The following is a 21,147-nucleotide window of genomic DNA, read 5'->3' as shown; positions in this document are numbered from 1 at the left end:
TGCCATTTGCTACTGTTAAGAAGCATCCAGTCTATTAATTTGAGCTTTTGTGATGGAAACAGCTGCATCTGGAAACAATGCAATGAGAGCAGTGAAAGTCCAGTAAAGTTGCTGGTCGTAAACCAAAACAGCTGACTGAAAGACAGAAGGGAACCATTGCTTTGGATCATAATTCTCACTGGGAGTGGCATCTAACACATTATATGTACATATATACAGTATATGTTCATTTGTCTCCATAATAATCAGCATTTTCACTTCTATAGCTTTCCTTCTGCAACTTTTTAAAACTTCGTAGTGAACAGCTATTACGTTAGTGCACTATGCAACAAATGGGAGGTGTTAGGTAATATAATATACTCCTAAATAAGGTTAAAACACAAATTCCTAAACCGATTTAGAGCAGGAGTCAATGTAATGCCATGTAAACACTTCATGTTGTAAGATAAGTCACATTGTGGCCATTGTAAATCCCCTCGCCCATCTGTGCTCCCATGACCTGATCCCTACTTGTGCATTATGGCGCCATTGTGGTAAAGCTATTAAACTTTGCAAGCCCCTTACTTTTTCTCCTCCTCTGCCATGGGAACGCTGCAACATTTCCTTTGCTGCAACCACACTACAACAAAGCTTGTGTTATTTCTTTTCCCTCCTCAAAAATGATCACCTGCGGTCTTATGATGCGATTAAGAAATCTCCTATTTCAGTTGGTGAAAATATTTATGCATGCAGTATGTCATTATGCTTTTTTTTTGTGTGTTTATCTTGAAGATTTTTTTTCTTTTTAGTTTTTACACAGACCAGTGAGGGGGAAAGAATGCCCATAGCCCAAGGCATTACAGTTTATGCACACTTTATGCATCAAGGCATTCTCTCCCTAACTCTGAATAGGGTCTGGCCAAGCTGGTCCATGTTCAGAAACCCTCCCGTCCCAGCCCCTTCTGCTCCACAGAGCCGTAAGCTTGGATACAGTCCACCCGCTGACGCACATATACATCAGTGCAGCAACACGCAGCCGTAAACACACAACACATGGACGGCACACAGCAGGTTTCACAGATAAAGACTGGGACAGAGGCACTAGTGTTCTCAGGATCTCAGAGTGGCTCCCCCTCCACGGGGCCCATTTCATATCCCGCCACCACCTGCATCACTTATCAGCTCCAGCAGCACTCAGCCCTCCAAAGCAGGACCTTATGCAGCCACTCAGCTTCATCACTTCTCCAAAGCATACACATGTAAATGCTTAGTTTTGTCTGCTTGGAGAATATAAATGGTCTACACAGTTCTGAGCTGGCTGGACAGCACATTTTAAGACAATACAGTGAATTTTCTATGCGACAAATACAGAGCATTGCATTCTTAAGTTGGTTAGTAATAAGCTTTAAGTTAACGCCAGTTACGCTGCTCTAAGTTGCAGAGAAGAAGGGAGAAGCAGAGACATGCAGTGCAGAGGGGAAAGTGAGGAACACATGATTGACTGGTCTGGCAAAGTTCGGGTCCTAAGCTGCTTATCACTATGAAGAGAGTCAATTGCAGCGCAATCACTTTTTAATAAACTTGTGAGAGAGCTGGCATATTGAAAGACATATTTAAATGGAAGTCATGTGCAGGCTGAATGCATAGCTAACTCACTTCAGGAAAAAGGGGACTAAAGTTCCATTCATTTGCTCAGGACTTTACTGTGATATTGCGAATGCATCTTCATCTGTCTTAAAATCTGTCCGACTCCATCTAATTATCACCAGAACAGATGCTTCCTTGTGTGTTCGTCCTAAATAAGCGGTTTCATTTATTTACAGTACTTACAGTATATGTGCCTGTGTGCGGTTTTGTATGCCGATGTCACAAGTGCATTTCTGCTGTGTGCACTTGTTTTGAGTTTGTTGACACAGAAAACTCGCCGGAACAGATAAGGAATATCTTATCAACAAGCACACAGTTTGAGAGAGGGCCTGAGAATTTGACTTTTACTCACTTCATGCAGCTTCTGTTGCAAGACTTAGGGAAAGTTATGCAAACTGATGGACAGTCAGCAGAACTCTGTAGGTAAATGGGAAATTATCATCACATGGCCAGAGTTCAGCAGAGTGATGATGCCTCTGTTTGCCAGGAGAAAGTTAGCAGTGTAGGATTTGGACAGAATCCCATGCAGATGCAAGTTTTATGGATCAGTTCTCCTAAAAAGAAAGAATTCCAACTACTTCCAACTTGTTGATTCGGTTTTATAGCTACATTGGAGGTTGTGTTATCTCATTGTTGAATTGTATTATGTGCTTCTGTGAGTTGCAATTCTGATATTTGATTGGAATGTTTTTTCCTCTCTTGTCAGTGAGGTAAAGTCACCGGTCTTGTTAAAATGTTGACACTGATACAGGAATTAAATCTGCACTACTTTTCACACCTGGCAAGGTGTTCAAAACAGATGAGTCACTCACACTGGGAATCTGTTATGATTAAATTAACCGCAATATAACATTTTCAAGCCCAGTGCACTCTTTTCTGTTATCCAGGGATAGAGTTCAGACACTATGCCCTGTGGAGATTACAGTACACAGGAGGTTGCAACGGTCAAACCAGAGTGAGTCAGATTCAAGAGAAAAAGTTCTCTCAGGCAGGAGGAGAAGAGGTAGCAGATTCCTCCTCCTCCTCTGTGGCTCCTGGGTGGACGTCCTCCTTCTCCTCCCAGTTGCAGCTGTTCTCAGGATGCCGCTAGCCTCGCTGTTGTCCCAGAGACTGTTGTCACGGGAAACCAGCAGACATCTGAGCCGGTGGCTAGGTTGACTTACACCTACTCTGGCCACGAGTTAATGAAGTGTACACACTGCTGGGGTTTACTGGCAAACACATGTGCACACACACAGTCATGAGGCACGCTAACAAACAAATCAGTTCATTAAGCAGCACTTAGTGTCTTAGTTAATAAATGGCAGAGGAAATATTGTGGAGCTTATTTCCTCCTGCGCGGTTCAGAAATCACACAAACACGCTGTCTTCTTCTTTCACCCCCTCTGTCACGTACACACACACGCACACACACACACACACACACACATACACACACATTGTAATTTCCTCCTGATCACTGCACAACATGCCTGGAGCATGTTCAACAGCACCCCCTGGTGTGGGGAAAATGCAGGGCATCTCAAAAGTAGCAACAACATGTTTGGTCTGAGAGAAAAAAAGTAAAAGGCAAGAGCTGCTTTATTGCTTCGGATTGATCCAGTGCTGATGTGTGTCAGAAAGGGGTAGCAGACAGACATGCTGTTTGTGCTGATGAATGGAGCCGGCCAATAAACAAAGCTGTTTGTTTGAGTTGTCCTCTGGCTGTCTTGGAGAGAAGCATCAGAACTAACAGGCCTGCTCTGCCAGTGGCTTCATCTCTTTCCTCCCCTCAGCTTGTTTGCTTGTTAGTCGAACAACTGGGAAGAAGCACTCAGAGGAGAGAGAACGAAATGACTGACTTACTTGCTTTTACGAGGGATGTGGAACAGCCTTATTTAAAGCTCTGCTTATTGCATCGACTGAGTTAAACTTTATTGAAGTTGTAGTCCATTCAGTGGGAAGGGTGTTAACTTTTCACTTCAGTTAAAGATCTACAAGTCTCTCTAATTCAGGGTAAAGCCACTCCACTTGGACTCAATAGGCAGTAAAATCAATTTTGCCATGCTTTATTGAGTCCAGCTACAGTAAAAGGACTTTAGCTGAATGTGCCGGGCATCTCCTGTGTGATAAATATGTATTAATCATTATTTTTGCAATGTTAAGCCGTCAGATTCTCTACTCTTCCGTAGCTGTTTTGATATCACAGCCACTCGCCCCACCGCTGTGACTATTCCCAGCGCTGACACCGCACACACACACACCAGACCACACGTCTGTAACTCATATCTTTTGGCTGACTGCCTGTCAGGTTGGCAGCCCTGTCTGTTTATATGACTTCAGCAGAGCGGAAAGTCTGGGAAGGCCCGCATACTACGCACACACCACACGCACACACAGATACCGTATATATCCGTACACGGTATTTTAATTGAAAGGTGAATTGCAATCAGTGTATGTACCACAGCTCTGGATGTCTGCAAAGGTTGAGCTGAGACAGATGTTGCGGTGGTCTTCGCTAACAGGGTGGGGACCAGTGGTCATTACCAGCTGGGAGATGCCTCATTAGCAGAGAGATACTGGTGAGAATAAGACAGAAGGTAGAAATGAAAAGAAAAATGACAAAAAAAAAAGGCAAAAAGAAAATCTAGTTATTTGCTGAGGAGTCAAAAAAGTTGCATTCCAAACTTCAAGAGAGGAATCTGACAACTGAAATCCAAGGTTTTTTTAAGCCACTAATGAGTATTTCAATTGTCAGCTTCATGCTGGTATGTATTATTCATATGTTGTGTTGATTTTACTCGTGATGGCGTGGACAGTTGCATATTTTAATAGGGAAGATAGCCTGAGAGGAGACATTTGGGAAACACTGTTTTTGTTTACTGTACAATATGACAATGCCGGTGTCCCAAATGCACAGTACAGTTAAGTGTGGATGCTCTCAGCACCCAGAAGCATTGTGGACTTTACTAGTGAAACAACAGGTCGCATATGCACCGACAGGCAGGGAAGAAAGTGGACGTTATTGCAGTGAAAGGAGAAAATCAGGACACAACTATGAGATGTCTTAAATTACCTTCAAACTCAATGTAATATTGAATTGTTCAGTCCTGCTCTGTTCTAAGACAGCATGGAAGTGAAATAAATGATTGTAGCAGTCTTTTGTTCTCCACATACTGCAACATCCTGACCTGAAACTGATATTATCAACCTCTCAAATCAAAACAAAGCCGCAGTCATCCACAGGCAATGGCTTCAGGGTAAAAGGTCACCTTCTTTACAAAGGCCTCTCTGATTGGAGGATTTTACAAGTGGACAGTTTTCTTTGTCAATGAGCCTTAGGTCAAACTAGACGTGAAATTCCTCTTGTTTATGAAAGGGGTCTGTTTTCCCCTTTTCCGTGTCTGGGTTTGCTATCGCACAATGCAATGTGAAGTGCTGAAATGCCTGAAAATTGTAGTTTTTATGACTTATACCTGAAAAGGGTGAAACAGATACCCAGATGGAAGGTCAGATACTCGCTGCATGTGAGTGTTGGTGCATGAATGTCTGTTTGTGTGAATGTGTGTCAGTTTGAAAAATGTGGCCAAGCTGTATTGTGGGAGCATTTGTAAATTCTGTGTCAGTTACCTGCTTGGAAATGGCTTATCTTTCAGATCAGCAATCAGGGAGATTTCGCTGTTGAAATCTCAGTTTTTTCCTGCAGACTTTGAGGTCACCTCCACAGACACTCGCATTAGGCCTCCACTGCAGCTTGGCAGTGTCGGTGTGCAGCGCTGGCTGTGGGTGGAAGAAAGTAATGCGATAAGCGAAGGGCATGGAATCAGGTGGTCTCAGCCTGACACAAAAAGGAAGACTGATAGAAAACAAAGGTTCTTTAGACGCAAGATGCAAAGGAGTGGGAAAATAGTTCCACAGTTTTCATTCTAGTTTTGGTCTTAAACTGCAAATTTTATTGCACAAGTTCAGTTGTTCAACTAATTTATTTCAACACATCTCTTTGAAAATATATATATTCAAGAATGTAGCAGTTTTATTTAACAGTGTTGTCAACAGCCAAGAGTTTTGAATCATGCTAGCAGAAATGATAGCAAAACTAAGCGGTGATATTTATTGGCAAAGTGATATGTCATTTCCATCTCTGCAGTCCAAATTGTCATATACAAAACCACAAATGCCAACCAACATAGTGGAGATAAATGAAAAATGGATCCCAAAATGTATTAGGATTCATACTCCAGGGAGTTTCAAGATCTATACAAAAGAAGTAAAAATGAGCAATTAGATGTTAAGCTATTTCACCAAGATTCAATCATTTGACCTGAAAGCTCAGGTGAAAGCGTATTTTATATACAGTCTATAGGGGTAGGGGCACCAAAGTTATTGGATCCATTCTCTTTGGGCAATAAATGTTGATGCAAAATGTCCTATAATCCTAAATGGCATCCTCCTGGCCTGAAAAATGAAGCAAGTACACAAGTGTCAAATACTGCAGTTCCTCAAATGACCACTTGAGGCTGCCTCCAGAAGTGAATCAGTCTCCATAGACCTCCATATTAAAATGTCAAATTTACAGTAGAAATAAACATGTTTACAGCTTGGAACAACAATGTTGGTCTCTACAGCTAAACTCCTTGTTCATGATGACTGTATGGTGTGTACATTTTATATAACTCACACAATTTAAATTGTATTAGGACTAAAAATAATGCATAATTAATTCTTCAAGAAACATATGGGTGACATGGATCACATAAAGTCAACGACCAATCCATGCAATTGGAGCGATATTTCCCTCAGAACCAAAGTGATGGATCCACTAAATAACAGATGGAGCAGAATTGAATCCATCACCACCAGCATGTTTAAAAATCCCAAAGTGAGTCACAGTCACTTCACCCCACAGGCAGCAAGGCAAGATTTTAAGTCTCTGTAATAGTCTAAATGCCTTTGCTAAAAAGGATATTATTGCCGTATTACAAGCTTGAGTTATTCTAATCATATTAAAATAAGATCCTTTGTGTACATGTAGCGCGGTTCCACCATGAACAGGAATCATCTGATATTCCAACTCTGATAACTTCTACAAGATACAGATACTGTCAGATACTGAACAGTGGACTAGCACTGCTATGTGTATCACTATTCATGGCTTCAGGGTACTGCTATGTGAGCCCTGCTTTTATTGCACACAACAGGGCTTTGTATCTAACTGCATAGTTATGGGGACAGTAATAGTAGGGGAGAGTGGGAGTGTGCACAGGGATACATTCCTCCATAAATAAGTGACAGCCACAAAGTACTGCCAAACAGCAGGAGGCCGTGCTCGCTTGTAGACCTGGTGTTCCACGGGCAAAGTGCTTCATGTTGTCTTTCAACTAAGAGAACCATCATTTACCTCAACACTGGCAGCTGTGAAAGAGAGAATGACATCTTGAGCTATTGGAGCGAGACACAATTCACTTGCAGATCCCTGGTGACACTCTTGAAAAAGAAGGAGGTCATTTTTGGCCTGGAATGCTGAAGTTAAAAGTGCAGTAAAGGCAGAGTGTTCAGACCACAGGATGTAATTGTTTGGTTTGGGAGGAGCTGCTTTAATTATGTGTTTTGGCCGAGCAAGGACTGACCTTGTTGGTTGGTTGGGATGATCTATGGGGTCATTGTCAGGACAGGAATTCCTGACACATAAATTCTGACAGTCCTGCCATATGCCAAGTTGCCAACTTAAGAACTCTACATTTCAGATTAGTGTATTTAGAAATCAGCAGCATTTGAAATTCCAGATTCATCTTGGATTACATATTTCCTTGATATTTAAAGTTGGCAATAGGCAGATATTTTGAAAAAAGCTACGAAGCGAAACCAACCACAATTTTAAATATAGCTTTAGTCCTGAAGCTCATAGTCTTTCCCTTTCTAGCGTAAGCCCCTTTACTCACATGAATAACAGCAAATGTAGATTGCTTCAAATGTGCAGAAACAGTAAAACTGGAAGTCAACTTTTACTTGTAGCTTCACATTCTCCTGAACGAATGGGATAAATTTTCTAAAGCCTGCAAACAAAGTCGGGTGTCTAGTTTGCTCTTAGACCTCTTGAATTACAATATACTGAAGTTATTATGGATTTTTTGCATAATTATGTTAAAAACATGTACTTTGTCACATACTTTTTAAACAGAGGCCTTGCAAAATACATAAGGGATAGAAAAATGTAGCAAAATTAGCTCGTTTTGTTGTTTCAGTCAGATACTCAAGATTTTAAAGAACTTTTAGGTGTTTTTCAGATTTCTAGCATAAAACAGCTACATATGTAAAGTAAGTGGATCAACTGTTTTACCATCTTTCTGCAATCAAGAAGAAATACACATTTGCTCTTAGTGGAGAAGATAAGTCTTGGGAAATGATGCACATTAGAGAATACTTTGAAGTATGACTAAATGACGTGATCCCCCATCTATCGGCCTGCTAACTGTCTGGCTATCGCGGCTAAGGGCATGTGAGGGAGTGAAAGCAGACAAAGTGGGTGGAAGCAGACTCGCCTCCATATGTTTAGACATTATACGTCAGCTGTTGCACTGTGTTTGTTCATGCGCTCACCCCACCAGTTTCAATTACATGGCCACATAACTAGGCCATTGATCCCCTCACGTTTTCCTGCTGAGGTGCGTCGCTTTGTGCCCTCTTCTTCCAGCGCATTCAGATCAGGCTCACTTACATCAGCCAGCTGCAAAGAAACAAATGAACCGAGATGCCAGCTCTTTCAACCCTTCCCCCCCCTTCTTTCCCTCAAAAACACACCGTACATATGAAGCCCATTGCTTGCTGACTGGCAGGCAAACAGGACCGTGTTACTTTTCATAAAACCCAAACACAGCAGCAGCAAACCACATGGCGTCTCCCGCGAGGTTCCTAATTGGAAGCAACACACCCTGCAGGACTGACACTTGTCTTATTCTGCCTTGTTGATCAGATAACTCGATCACATATTAGCTGGCTGCCGTGCTCCGAGAGCAGTACGAATGTGGCTCAGAAGTAGGTTATGACACATTTGGATGCATGCAAGCGTCTGGTGGGCCCTCAACAGGGAGCTAAACAAGAGACAGCTTGCAGAGAAAATCGCGATGGAGAACAGACTATATGAGTTTGTGTGGCAGTTTGACACCTGTTAGTTTCAGTATCCAGACTTAGAGAGGAAAGTGTGTTTTCATGTCAGTATCTTCTTTTACAGCGCTCTATATTCTCTCTGTTTCCCTCACACACATTTACATTCAGTCTATGGCCGCTCCGGGCGCCAGCAGTAGAGCTTCTAGCTTGAGGGTGTGGGTCTAGTCGCTTACTAGTGTCCTGGAATGCAGTTGACTTTCTAAATCCCCACCAGTCCTATCCTGGGGCTGTGGGGCAGGGCCTATCTCAAGCCCCCTTTTCCACGTGAGCTACGTCTGGAATCTCTAAGGCAAGCAGTTAGCTGATTCTCCCAGCCCACACTTATTCATGTCCGGCACTGCGTGTATGTGTTGATCTGACAGTGCAATGGAAGAAGAAATTGCAGATGAAGACAAAGAATTGCTCACTTGGGGAAGGTAATGAGCTTTCTGACATGCCAAATGAATTCAGATGCTTTAGAGGTTTCGAGTCTGTTCTGTCAGCTGAGTGCAATTTTGTTAGCAGTGGGGGAACTGTGTTTGGGAGTTAAAAATAGGATTGGAAGTACATGAGACGCGCTGCAGCTCTGAACTTGAGTAGGGTAGGATTTTGGGCGGATGGTGCCGGTGACGGGGGCATGATCGTGACGGCATTCCTCCAACATTGTCCCTGCTTTTTGTGGCAAAGCAGTGTCGTGTTTTCCCTTAAAAGATCTGCCGGTGGCAACAAAGCAGATACGAATGAAAAAGAGAATGAAGAAATGCAGTGCATGGCACAAGAAAGCATTAAAAGCCCCACCACTGCAGCGACTAAGCAGGTGTTTTGAGTAGTCACAAGTTATTACAGTAGCTAAATCAGTGAAGTTACCCCTGCTTTAGTTCTAACATGTCTTAAAGAGGAAAACAAGAAATCCCTTTTTCATGTGTGGCTCACAGCCGGTACTCAAGCTTTCAAAGGAGAAAAGAAAACCCATATTAAACCACCCACAAAATAGTGGCAAATCACTTGAAATTTCCTCCTTCAGCTGTTGAAGAGCCAACTCTGTAAGAGGTCCTTTATTTTCCGCCATTACCCTCTGGAAGGTACACATTATAGTTCCAGCTACCTGTCTGCAAAACAAGGCAGCAGATCAGCTTGGTTTATTGCTTTTTCCCCCTTCTGTTTTCACACTCCAGCAACCCTCCTCCTTTACTTCTCCTCTCCTCTTCTCTCCTCTTCTTTCTCCTCTCTTCTTGCACAAAATCTGGTAGCTTCACATTGATGGATTATAATTGTGTTCCTGGGCGATGATTGATTTAAGACTAAGATAACAAGGGTACAAAGGTATTTATGTGCCTAAGGAGGTTGTGTTTACTCTGCCTCTATTATGCCCCGTATCAAATAACTCTCTGACATCTCTTTTGTTATTTTCACATTTGATTAAAGGGGGCGGGGGGGGGGGGGGTGTTCCTGATTGCAGAATAAGATATCTGTTAGATTATCGGAAACATGCCCAGTGACAGGTTACTGTTGCTATGATGCTGCGAACACGCTTGCAATAACTTGAAAGCTAGCACCCACAGTGTTTAGTGGGAGCCAGCAAAAAGGCCTTTCCTCCTATATTATTTTATTAAACTCTCTCCTCAAATATAGTTATTGCATCTGACAGTGTCTGCTCAATCTCAACAGTTTTCAAGGCATGTGATGTATGAACAGATGCTCTGGGTATCATCTCCAGGTTTCTGCATTTGTGCCTCTTTACATTAATGGAATCTTTGGCGTGTTTTACAGGAAACAGCTGTTACAGCTAACTGTTTTCATCACCAGTATCTTTTCTGTCACATTCAATAAGAAATATGAAACAGTATGAATATATAATGAGGCAGGATGTACTGTGTGTCAGGGAAAATAATGTAATTTTGAATATGGATTGAGTCATTTTTAAAAAAATCTCGTTCACACAGGAAGTCGAACTCACACTTGTTCCAGAAGTATTACATCTCAGATGATTGATTTGCCCTGACATGCCCTCCTCATGGCCTATGGAAAAATAACTCGCATGCTTGTTGTTGATGTGAAAACATGGCTACAGCACTTATGTTCTGACCCCTTGTTCTTGTGTCTCCTCAGAACAAACCAAAAGCAACCTGAAGGTAACCTCCCCAGAGGACGCTGAGCGTGTAAGCCGCAGACAGGCCTCCCCAAATGGGACGGCTTCTTCCAGAGGGGACTCCAAAGGTGGACGCACTGTCCCTCGAAGGCACACATTAGGAGGAGCCCGCAGCTCCCGGGAGATCCTGGCTATGCAGCCGTCAGATATGGACAAGAAGAGGGAGGCCTTCCTGGAGCACCTAAAGCAAAAATACCCCCATCATGCCTCTGCTATCATGGGCCATCAGGAAAGGCTGCGGGAGCAGGTCAGTGGGTTGAAGGAGGCCAGAGTGCGAAAAGTCCACACTGAGACTGAAGATGATAATGTGACATGATGTAAAATGTGCATTTTTAATATATAAACAAGGAATCGAATGGGTTAGGGATTCCTAATGGTGGGAAACTGGCAGATAAGTATCAACTCTGTAGCAGTTCCATTTAACACTATGGAGCATTTTTTTTGCATTTTACTGAGCAAATTTCCCGCAAATGTCAACTTTCAACCTTATTTCCATTTGTAGCTGATGAAGTTAGCAGCTACCGTGTGACCAACGCTTTAGCTGTAAAGTACTGATGGTGTATGTAGCAGTTAAAGAGTCAGGAATTTCCCTAAAAAGCTTGTGGTGACATAAAGCAAAACTAAAAGTATGAAATATATACTTGACTCATACTTGAAACAGGACTAATGATGATGCTGCTCTGTGTCATCATGGTGCCAAAAAGTCAGTTTATGTGCTTTCTGCTGCTGACAACACCTTTCAAAGCAGATTTAATGTCAGTTTAAGTCTTTCTTAAGCAGCTACATTTACCATTTAGTTCAATTCATTCCCCTCCTACTGTGTCCTGCATCTGGGAGTTCAAATAAGCTACACACACTACATGAAGGCTATTTTAAACAAAGTATGACTGCAAATTACAATATGAATATGTAGGTTCATAAATAACCAGAATCACATATGAATGTGTAGAAAGTGCTTTTGTGCAGTCTTGGATTGCAGGCATTTTTCATTTTCCTTTGCAGACTGCAGTGCAAAACTGTTTTCCTTCCACTCTTTTGCCGCAGGTTGAATGTGAAGTATATCCTATAAATCTGCCTGTCACGTTCCCCTCCCACTGCTGCTGTGAAACAGTGAGGTGTGGAAAACATGCAAACCACAACCAGTTTGAATTGGCCATATGCTGCTGTTTTGATCACCGTATCTTGACTTGTTTCAAAGCTTCAGACTGAACTGTATATTCCAGACTACAGAATGATGTATAGGTTACATTAGTTTGTGCTGTTTGGGAGCTTTTGGAGGTTATACAGTCTCCTTGTGCTCTGAAGTCACTGAGGAGGGCAACACAGAGGGAGTCTGGACATTGGCTCACCTGGTCATTGTGTTGTTTGTTTGCTCCAGGTCAAAGGAGACAAAAGACAAGAGCGAGCTGGCTGTGTAGCCAAAACAATTGAGGTAATAGTGAGACTGGCACCGGGCCACAGGGGAGCTCCAGGCGGTGGTAGGAGCCATTGTGCAAGAGGGATTTTGTGTGCTGTTTTCAGACCTGCCCACACAGCCTACCCATATGCAAAGTAAACCCTTTTCATGAGGCGCTGTTTCAATCATGCTGCACTCATCATGAACTCTGTAGATTTGCATAGGTAGTATCAGTCTTAATGGATGATGGCAGAAAAGTGGATCAGCCAGTTTGGGTTCTTGCTTTTTGTCTGTTTACTGTTTTATCCGCTGATGCTCATCTAAAATAAGTGTCTCTCCACGGTGGATAGAGTTTGTTGTGAGATGTAGGTAGTCAGACAGGTAAGTTCAGCTCCGGACTGGGGTGGAGTCAGCGTTGCCATAGTGACTCATGATGTCACCGCTGGAGGGCTCAGTTTACTTGTAGGTGCCTGTTGGAGAGAAGTGCCTGCCTGTGAGAGAGCTGTATGGAGCGCTGCTCTGCAACAAAAAACACACTATGGACCTCGAGATTGTTCGGGGGCATGGTTCTCTGTCCGTGAAGCCCGCGCAGGAATTAAAATAAACTTTTCTTACGCGGACAGGAATAAACTTCGGCGCCGTCGCTCCGCTCAGACGCATTGAAGGTAAGACAGATCGGTAGATGTGCCTTTATTTCCACGCGAGAGAGGCATTCAAACATAGAAACAGCAACATTATTGTGTGTTATTCGTAGCAGCTTCGAAATATATGTGCGGTTGTTGCGCTTTTACGCAAAAGGAGCTTCTTCCCTGCAGCGCGCACCAAGCAGTCCGCTGTCAGGTGCTGCAAACTTCCAAGACGCAAAACTTGGCGCACGAGTTATTTTTTATAGCAAAGGAAGAAAAGTATGGGACCGCAACTAATTTCTCCACCTTATTCATGTTCAGTCACGTCGACGCCTTGAGGTCACCACTTCCAAATTATCCCAAAGGTGCAATCATCTGCAGCTTCTCCTAATTTAACAGAGGTGGCAGATGTAGCTGTAATTGTAAAGCAAATTATCTATTGTGGACGGACGTTAAATGGTAATAACATAACAACATGCTGTCTCGCATGACAGTGATGACTGATAGTGATTATATGACTGGCTGCTGTTGTTACTACATGTTTTGGCAATGCCATATTATTAGAATTGAGGAGAAGATTTGCACTAAATGTCTTTTGTGTGTCCTTTTGGCTTTTTCAAAGATCAGAATTGGAATCTGCTGTGGAGAAGTTCCTGCTCCTGAGCTTCACTTGTTTGCTCCTGAGGATTTATTTTTTTATTTGTGTTGCATTTACATCTAATACTTGGCATGGAGTCAGATGTGTTAATTTTATGGACTCATTCCAATGGAGTTGTTTCTGTGATTAGATTGCTTGTAACGTGTCCAGGATTGTTGGATGTGTATCTCACATTTTGGCTATTTACAAGACCAGCTCCTTTCTGACTTCACACAGGGTTATGAGAAGCAACAAGAGGAAGATTATCTTGTTATGTTTGTGTCTGAACCCGTATGAAAAATTTATTTTGAGTCACTCCAGGGTCATAGAGAACATAGTTTGGAATCCTCTGTCCTCATTAGCTGTGAGTCACCTGACAGTATTTTCTTATTAGCGGAGTCACTGTAAAATAGTATTAAGTTTTCGACCCTTTGAAGTTCTTTCTTTAAAGCAGCTAAGATGAGATGAGATGAGAGAGATAAAGTGTTCTGTCAGTTTGTAAAGACATGACACATTTAAAGTGATTTTAGAACGAAACCACTCATATGTTATTCAGATGTGTGGGATGAGATTTTGAGCGGCGATGGCTCTTGAATTTATTATGTCAAGGAAGAAGATACAAGATGCTGTCACAAAACAGACTGGTTTGTGCATGAATATCTGGCAAGATAAAGTCAGCGCTGATATATGGGGAAAAAAAGATGATTGAAGACCATATTTGGCATAATCCAATTCAGGATGTCAAAATGAACGCAATCATTCATCACAGACACAAAGAAAACAAAGCGATAATGACAAGTACATTGAAGTGTTTGTCACTTGGTGTCCTGAGGAGGTTTGATTATTGTGCAATGAGGGAAAGCAGCCAGAATGTAAGCCACTTTTGCTCGTTGTGGTGTGTTCTGTGACAGATAGTGTAGTGTGGGAAAGGGGGAGGACTTGGCACCGTTCTCACGCAGATTTAAAGATCTCAACCGTACAGGAAAAGCAACATTGGTGGCGATGCATGCTTCAGAGGTGAGGAGGAAATGTCTCTTGAGGTTTGAGTTACAAAGGCGGATATTTATCAAGGTCAAGCGGAGGTTGGGAAGATGATATCGCTTCAGTCTGCAAAGTGGATGACCCCACTCCTCCCAGAACAAATACCCACACACACAAACTGGCTGACTTATTCTTATATAAGGTACTGCTCCTCTTTCTTCTGCTGTGATCCTTAAACCCACAACAAAAGCGAGTGGTTTAATTTCCTCCACTCCTCATCAGGCCTGCAAAGACCTGGATCCCACCCAGGGGAGATGAGATAACATCCCATTGGCCCGACCGCCACCCATCCTCTCACCCCTTCTCTGTCTGCCCCGGGGGCTTTTGACGAGGACAAACTGAACTGCTTGACCGATCACAAGCACACACATACACGCACTGAATTCCCCGCTTCCGCCTGTGTGTCAGTGTCTGTGTGTGATGAGCTGTGACTTCCCAGGCGAAGGTTTTTCCCTGCAGAATGGAGCAGCCATGTTAGGACAGCTGTCTGCGGCTGTGGGCACCGGACGGACAAACGGACAGACAGGTCTGTCACCGCCAAGCTGTGATAATTCCATTGGCCGATCATAGCAGAGATTGTGGTAACGGTGTGAGTGTCAGGATGGGTAAATTAGTTTTGTGGTACATTTTTCTGGCAGGTGTTCATACTGTTGTTCTCCTTCAGGTTGTGTTTTTCTAGAAAAGGTGAAGTCAGGCTTGTATGCACCAAGCAGAAACTGATGACAGCTTATGTTTTTAAGTTTTATTGATTTATAACTGAGGACGTTATTGGTTAATTTAAATCATATCACAGATGAAAGATGTTTAATCGTGTTTTAAGACCAGGATTGGATCACTTGCCAAATGTTGTCAATCAAAAAGATTCCCAAGTATGCAGGGTGGGATAATTTTGGAGTATATTGTGACGTTAGAGCCATAGTTTTCCTCCTTATTTTCTTGCTTGTATGGATTTTGCTGCGATCAATTGAAACATAGTTTGACACCAAGTGAAAGACTTTATAGTGGATGTTATCAAAAACCACAAAATGCTAACCTGGCAATAGCCAGATTAATAATTGTGTAGTACTTGATAGTACTCCACAATATCAATCTGGGACCGCTCCATGTAAATCCGTTCGGAGGAAAGAGGCACGGATTGGACAATGCAACAGTATGTCCCGCCTCTGACAGGTTTGTTTTTAGCCAATCGCGGGATCTTCACAATGAGCGGAGCCAATTGGTAGATTAAACTCTTACCAAAAACCCGTTGGTAAAAAGCACAAACGTCTTTACCATCCAGAAATGGACAAAGCGCCTCTCGTTGTTCTTCCTTCAAAGAAGCGATAGGAGATTCAGCTAAAACTGACTTAATAGCAGCATCTACACAATCGTTGTCCTCCGTTGCCATGTTTGTTTTGATCTACTGGCGCTTGGTTTCGTCTTCACATCTGGATATCCCGCCCCACACACAAATACTGCTGCGTGATTGGCCCGTGCCAACTTGGCTCTGTACGAACAGTGAATGCGGGAGCGGTGCAAGATGGTTTCTTGAGAGATTTGTGAACTCACAAATATCGCGAGAAATCAACTTGCTGGCAAGGTTAACAAAATGCTGCTCTAGATGTTGATTCTTTTCCAACATTTATCTAATTGGCAAGTTGACGGTTTTCTACAAAGTTAAACATGTAATCAAAAGGGATAGATGATGATGTGATACTTTTTTCTTTTAACTCTTTCCAAATATTACATGTTATGACTCCTTTCATTTACCATACATGCACTGAGAAGGCAAGAAGATGGCTTTCAGTGTGAACACTAATGGGAAGAAACTTTGAAAGGGATGACTTGGAAACTTTTCAGAACTGGAAGCTGGGCATCATGTAGTATGAACTTAGCATTGGAAACATTGGCGCATTTAATTAGAACATCAATGCCAATGACATGGCAACCCAACAATCCATATTAAACCCAGCTACATAAATAGCACTAATTTGTCAGTATAGACACAAAATGCGCTGTGAACTCTCCCCCTGAGTCTTTTTAAGGCATTGCAACATTTGGCCAGTCTCTCACATACTTTTCTCTGTGGGTTCCTGGCCCTGCTACACTCTTGCTCCCTGGAACCAAGGTCAGAGAGATAACGCTGGCTCCGAGCATGCATCAACTCCCTGCAAGAGATCTGAACATGATCAGAGAAAAGAAGAATAGAGGCGGTGTTAGTCTTGGGGGAGTGTTGTTCCTGTTTTTAACTAAGAATCATTTGTTGTCGACCAATCTTGGCATGGTGTCCCTACAATGGCAAGAGTATCACAAAACAGACATTGCATAGTGAAGCATTGTATTTATTGTAGCACAAATTGTACCTGGTGATTTGAACTCACACAATCAGCTACTGTGTCAAGGAGGTCTGCGTTTAATCATTCGACTCTGAAAACTAGGAGCAGGGCTTGTTTTCAACAGCATCTGCCACCTCTGCATGAAGCGACACTTTGAGAACTGCTTTCAGGCACACAAACAAGAGCCACAAGGTTAATGACGGGCATGCGCTGACCTCCTGGTTAACAGGGGTTACATGGCGGGGGTTTAGGGTTTTAGGGGTGCAGCATCTCCAACCGAGATGACAAGTGGTCTGCAGAGTGGCGCCAAGGCTGTGTCTAATCCCGAGTGTCATTATGAGGGGGGGTGGGAGTGTTAAGCTGCTCTGACAGAAGGCCCTCATGGACCTGCCACTGATCACTGCTGATAATGAGTCAAGCCAGACAGAATTTTACACACTGTCTCAAATGCAATGGGAGCGCGTTAATCAGACCAGCTAATCAGGTCTGAGCTCTTTGCAATGCTCTCTTGAACAAGTAACAGAGCTGCATTAGCCCTGGTTTAGGTTAGTAGCAGAATCAGCAGTCGGACTTATCTCCACTTGTGTTGTTGCTCCTCTGGTTCAACAGGCAGGTAGTCGTTAGGCATCCTGAAAAGTTGACTGATTTACAGAGAACGTAGGTGAAACGTCTGGCGCATTTTTAACCTTACACCCTGCATTCCTTTGGGTACAGTTAAGGCCGTTTGTCAATGCAGCAGTTGCAGCCTGAGGAGCTTCGTGTGATGACGTATTTTGTCAGTTTGGCAGCCCTTTTGCAAAACTGCTAATCAGCTGAACTATGCCAAGACACAGGAGCCAAAGAGGTAATTCAAAGGTTCAGCAAAGGACAGTTTTAATATATGATGATTCACACTAATTAATGCCCAATTTGCAATGCTCAACAGCTTTAGTGGCACTGCCTGTTAGAACTAGAAGCTAGAAGCACAACAGGTTTGCTTTGTAAATATTTATGTAGTCAGGTTTGCACATCCATGTGTTTTGGTATGAAATAATGACAGGAAAGAGCCTTTAGTAAAAGTAGTTGCTAGCAGCTGTTGCTAATGCACAGCGATGCAGCTCTATACCAGCAATGGTTTAGCCAAAAAAAAGTATAGTAGCCTATGTACATGATAAGAAAAACTGGCAAAATCAGCAGTTACATAAAGTGCCTATGTAATATCCTCACTAATACTATGAGATTAAATCCACAAGCTCTTTATTCCCAAATGTCACAACTCTCCCAGTTGGATTTACCTGCTCGGTTTGGTATTTAAAGGAAGCTACTACAAAATGAGTGCCTTGGCTTCTTTCCTGTTTTTTTTGGCACTTGTGACTTATTTTCATCGGTAGTTTTTGTCCACTTTTTGGTGTTGTCGATGTTCAATTTGCAGTTAAATTTGTATAAATCCTTGTTTTAGTTTGGTGGAAAATAGGTTTGCCCTTTTTTTTTACTAGATCTCAGGAATATTACAAGGATATTTTGTCCTGTCAGAGACACTTTGTACCAGAATTAACACAAAGCAGCAGAACAGGACTTTGTGTACAGGCAAAGGGTGTGAACTCCAAAGTAGCCCTCATCATGGGTGAAGTCTTTTCATTACCATGAAGTGAAACAGCTATGGCTTATCTTGCAGAGCAGATCGTGCATGTTTTCTTCAAACAAAGAAGAAAAATCATATCTACAAGTTCTTATTTCCAATAAGTGAAGAAAGATGATTATCTATGATGAACTACTTTTATTTACGATATATTAGAATATTTCAGTCTTTGTGGCCCAAGAACCAAGGCAGAGGTGTGTTCCTCTTGTTTTTCCTATCTGTACCTCTGCTTTGCAAGTCTTTGCATGCAGCCCAACATCTGGACTCCACCTTGGGCCAAAGGTATGAACTTAACTTCAAAAGGCAAAGCAGAGACAGAAGCACACTAAGATGATTTCTCTGCTGACAGGACCAACTCTAAGCATCTGGCTCAGACCTTATTTTGATCTCCTGCGCTGTATTTCCAGTTGGCCCTCTCGGCAGAGATAAAGGGGTGGAGTGTGGGTATATAGAGAAAAACTCAGCAGTGGGGCATCTTGGTAGCTCACCTGGAAGGGCACGTGCACAGTATATTTAAACTGCATCCTTAGTGCAGCCTGGATTTAATTCTAGCCCAGATCTTTGCTGTATATCTTTAAATTTTCCTTATGAAATAGACACAAAGTGCCAAAAAAATAACTTAAAAACCACAACAACAACATTCCTCTAAGGTAGAATAGTTGCTGTTGTAAATGTTTAAGATAAATTTTCAGGCAGTCTAATGAGAACACAGGTTTTTCTTGTTGAAACAAGATGACACAGATGATAGACCACACCTGGAGTATGAGGAATTGTTTATAGAAGAGAATATAGCAGCTCATGCAATCAGTGATAAATTATGTGGTTTGACAGAAGGGGAGTAGGTGCTACCGTTGGCATAGCACCTCTCAACTATGACTTATGTTTTACATATACAAGTGTTTACACAGTCGTGCTACAGTATGTTCTGTTTAGTTGGCGGTTTAACACATGGCAGTGTTAACATGGTAGCTTACAAAACAAGTCAGTCATGAGCCCAGAGCTCAGTGTTGGGAAAACGTGGTGGTGATTTAGCACCTTAAGCCTCAATGGCTGCTGTTGTTTATTGACAGTGAGAGTTTCATTGCATATGGTTGACTGAATCATCTCAAGCCGAGGGGTCACAACTTGTGTTTGTGAGCAGTGCTGGTTATTGTCTCTGTTATAGGTCAAAAATAAGTCACTAGTGTCAGGAGTGGATACTGAATGCCGTATGTTACCACGAGTCAGGGTGAGGAAAAAAAACAATATGGATCATTTCTTCAGGAAATACAGAAACACTGGATTTACTGTATTTCTGTCGGGCTTAATAAAACCTCAGCTTATTGCTATCTGATTTTTTTTTTTTTTTTTTTTACACACACGTACAGACACAGTGAGAAACTCTCCTCGGGGAGAGAGGGTGTAATAAATCTTAGGCTTGGTGGAGGAGCTGTGTGGTCTACGGTGACTTGTTAATTAGGCATGAATAGCAAAGCCATTATCGGGGTTGGCTTCATGGGACGAAAAGGAGACTTGGCACTTGACAAAATACTGTGACTTCGAACCAGAAAGGATTACCTGTTCACCGTAAAGGAATAGTCAGAGTGTGAAACTTTAGTTTAGCTTTGACAGTACTACAAATATGCTCCCTGATCAGCCATAACATTAAAACCGCCTGCCTAATATTGTGTAGGACATAGACACCGGACTCTGGATGAGCTCTGCTGCTGATGCATTGGCGTTGGATCCTCGAGGTACTCAGCGGATCGGGCTTGTTCCGACACATCTCATGGATGCTTGATTGGATACTCGTGAGTTTATGCAACTCTTTAGGCTCTTGGTTGTGTTCCTCCAGCAGTTTCTGAAGTGTGGCCGACTGTTGTGTAGGGCTATTGCATGATGGGGTGTGCCTTGTGTGCTTAAATTGGTTGTACCTGTCAAAGAAACATCCACATGAATACCAGGACCCAATCAAAACATTGCTTCCTAACCAGATTATCCGTGTTATTCCCTCCACCTGTCAGTGGTTTTAATGTTGTGGCTGATCGGTTTGTGTGTGAGTAACATCACGTAGAGGATACGTGACTCTGATCCCTCAGAAGAGAAGAAAGCCCTCTTTGTCCGGTGACCACATGCTCAGAGCCACACACACTCATTCTCAGATGTACACGGAGGGAGGCTTAAATTAGACATGGAAGGTCTTTTATTTTACCACCAGAGAAAAAGACTCCCTGGAGACAGCCCAGGTTCATGTGAAGACGTGTTGAATAAATGGACGATCTGAAATGTGAGCATGGCTCTGTCCACTTTGCATTTCACTGTGAAGGACTCCTCTGTGCGTGTGAGTTAATCAAACATTCATTGTGCTATTCTAGGATGAACCAAGTGTTCAGAACAATGAAATATGACTTGCTGTTGATAAAGGGATGTTAAATTGCAAGTCTGGACAGATCGCGCCTCTGCAACCCCGTCAGCAAATACTTTGAATGTGTTTGTTTGGTAAAAGAGCTGGTGAGAATGGGACACACATTAATGGATGTGTGCAAATCATCGCATGCAAGACTGGTACATGATCTGTCAGACTTAGTGTGAGTCTGGGCCTGTTATCTTATGCAACACTTTGGCTTGAGTACAAGAC

The 21,147-nt window shown here is 42.6% G+C and overlaps 1 protein-coding gene across 1 annotated transcript in view; it reads left to right on the top strand.

The window, feature by feature from the left end:
* Positions 1-21,147, top strand: part of si:ch211-285f17.1 (sickle tail protein) — a 92,058-nt gene that overhangs the window by 35,250 nt on the left and 35,661 nt on the right. The window contains 1 exon segment of the mRNA XM_051940459.1: positions 10,858-11,144. Coding sequence (XP_051796419.1) covers positions 10,858-11,144 — 287 coding nt within the window.

Source organism: Acanthochromis polyacanthus, chromosome 20 (assembly GCF_021347895.1).
Source record: "Acanthochromis polyacanthus isolate Apoly-LR-REF ecotype Palm Island chromosome 20, KAUST_Apoly_ChrSc, whole genome shotgun sequence".
In the NCBI taxonomy this organism is placed as follows: domain Eukaryota; kingdom Metazoa; phylum Chordata; class Actinopteri; family Pomacentridae; genus Acanthochromis; species Acanthochromis polyacanthus.
This window is presented reverse-complemented; position numbering and strand designations above follow the sequence as displayed.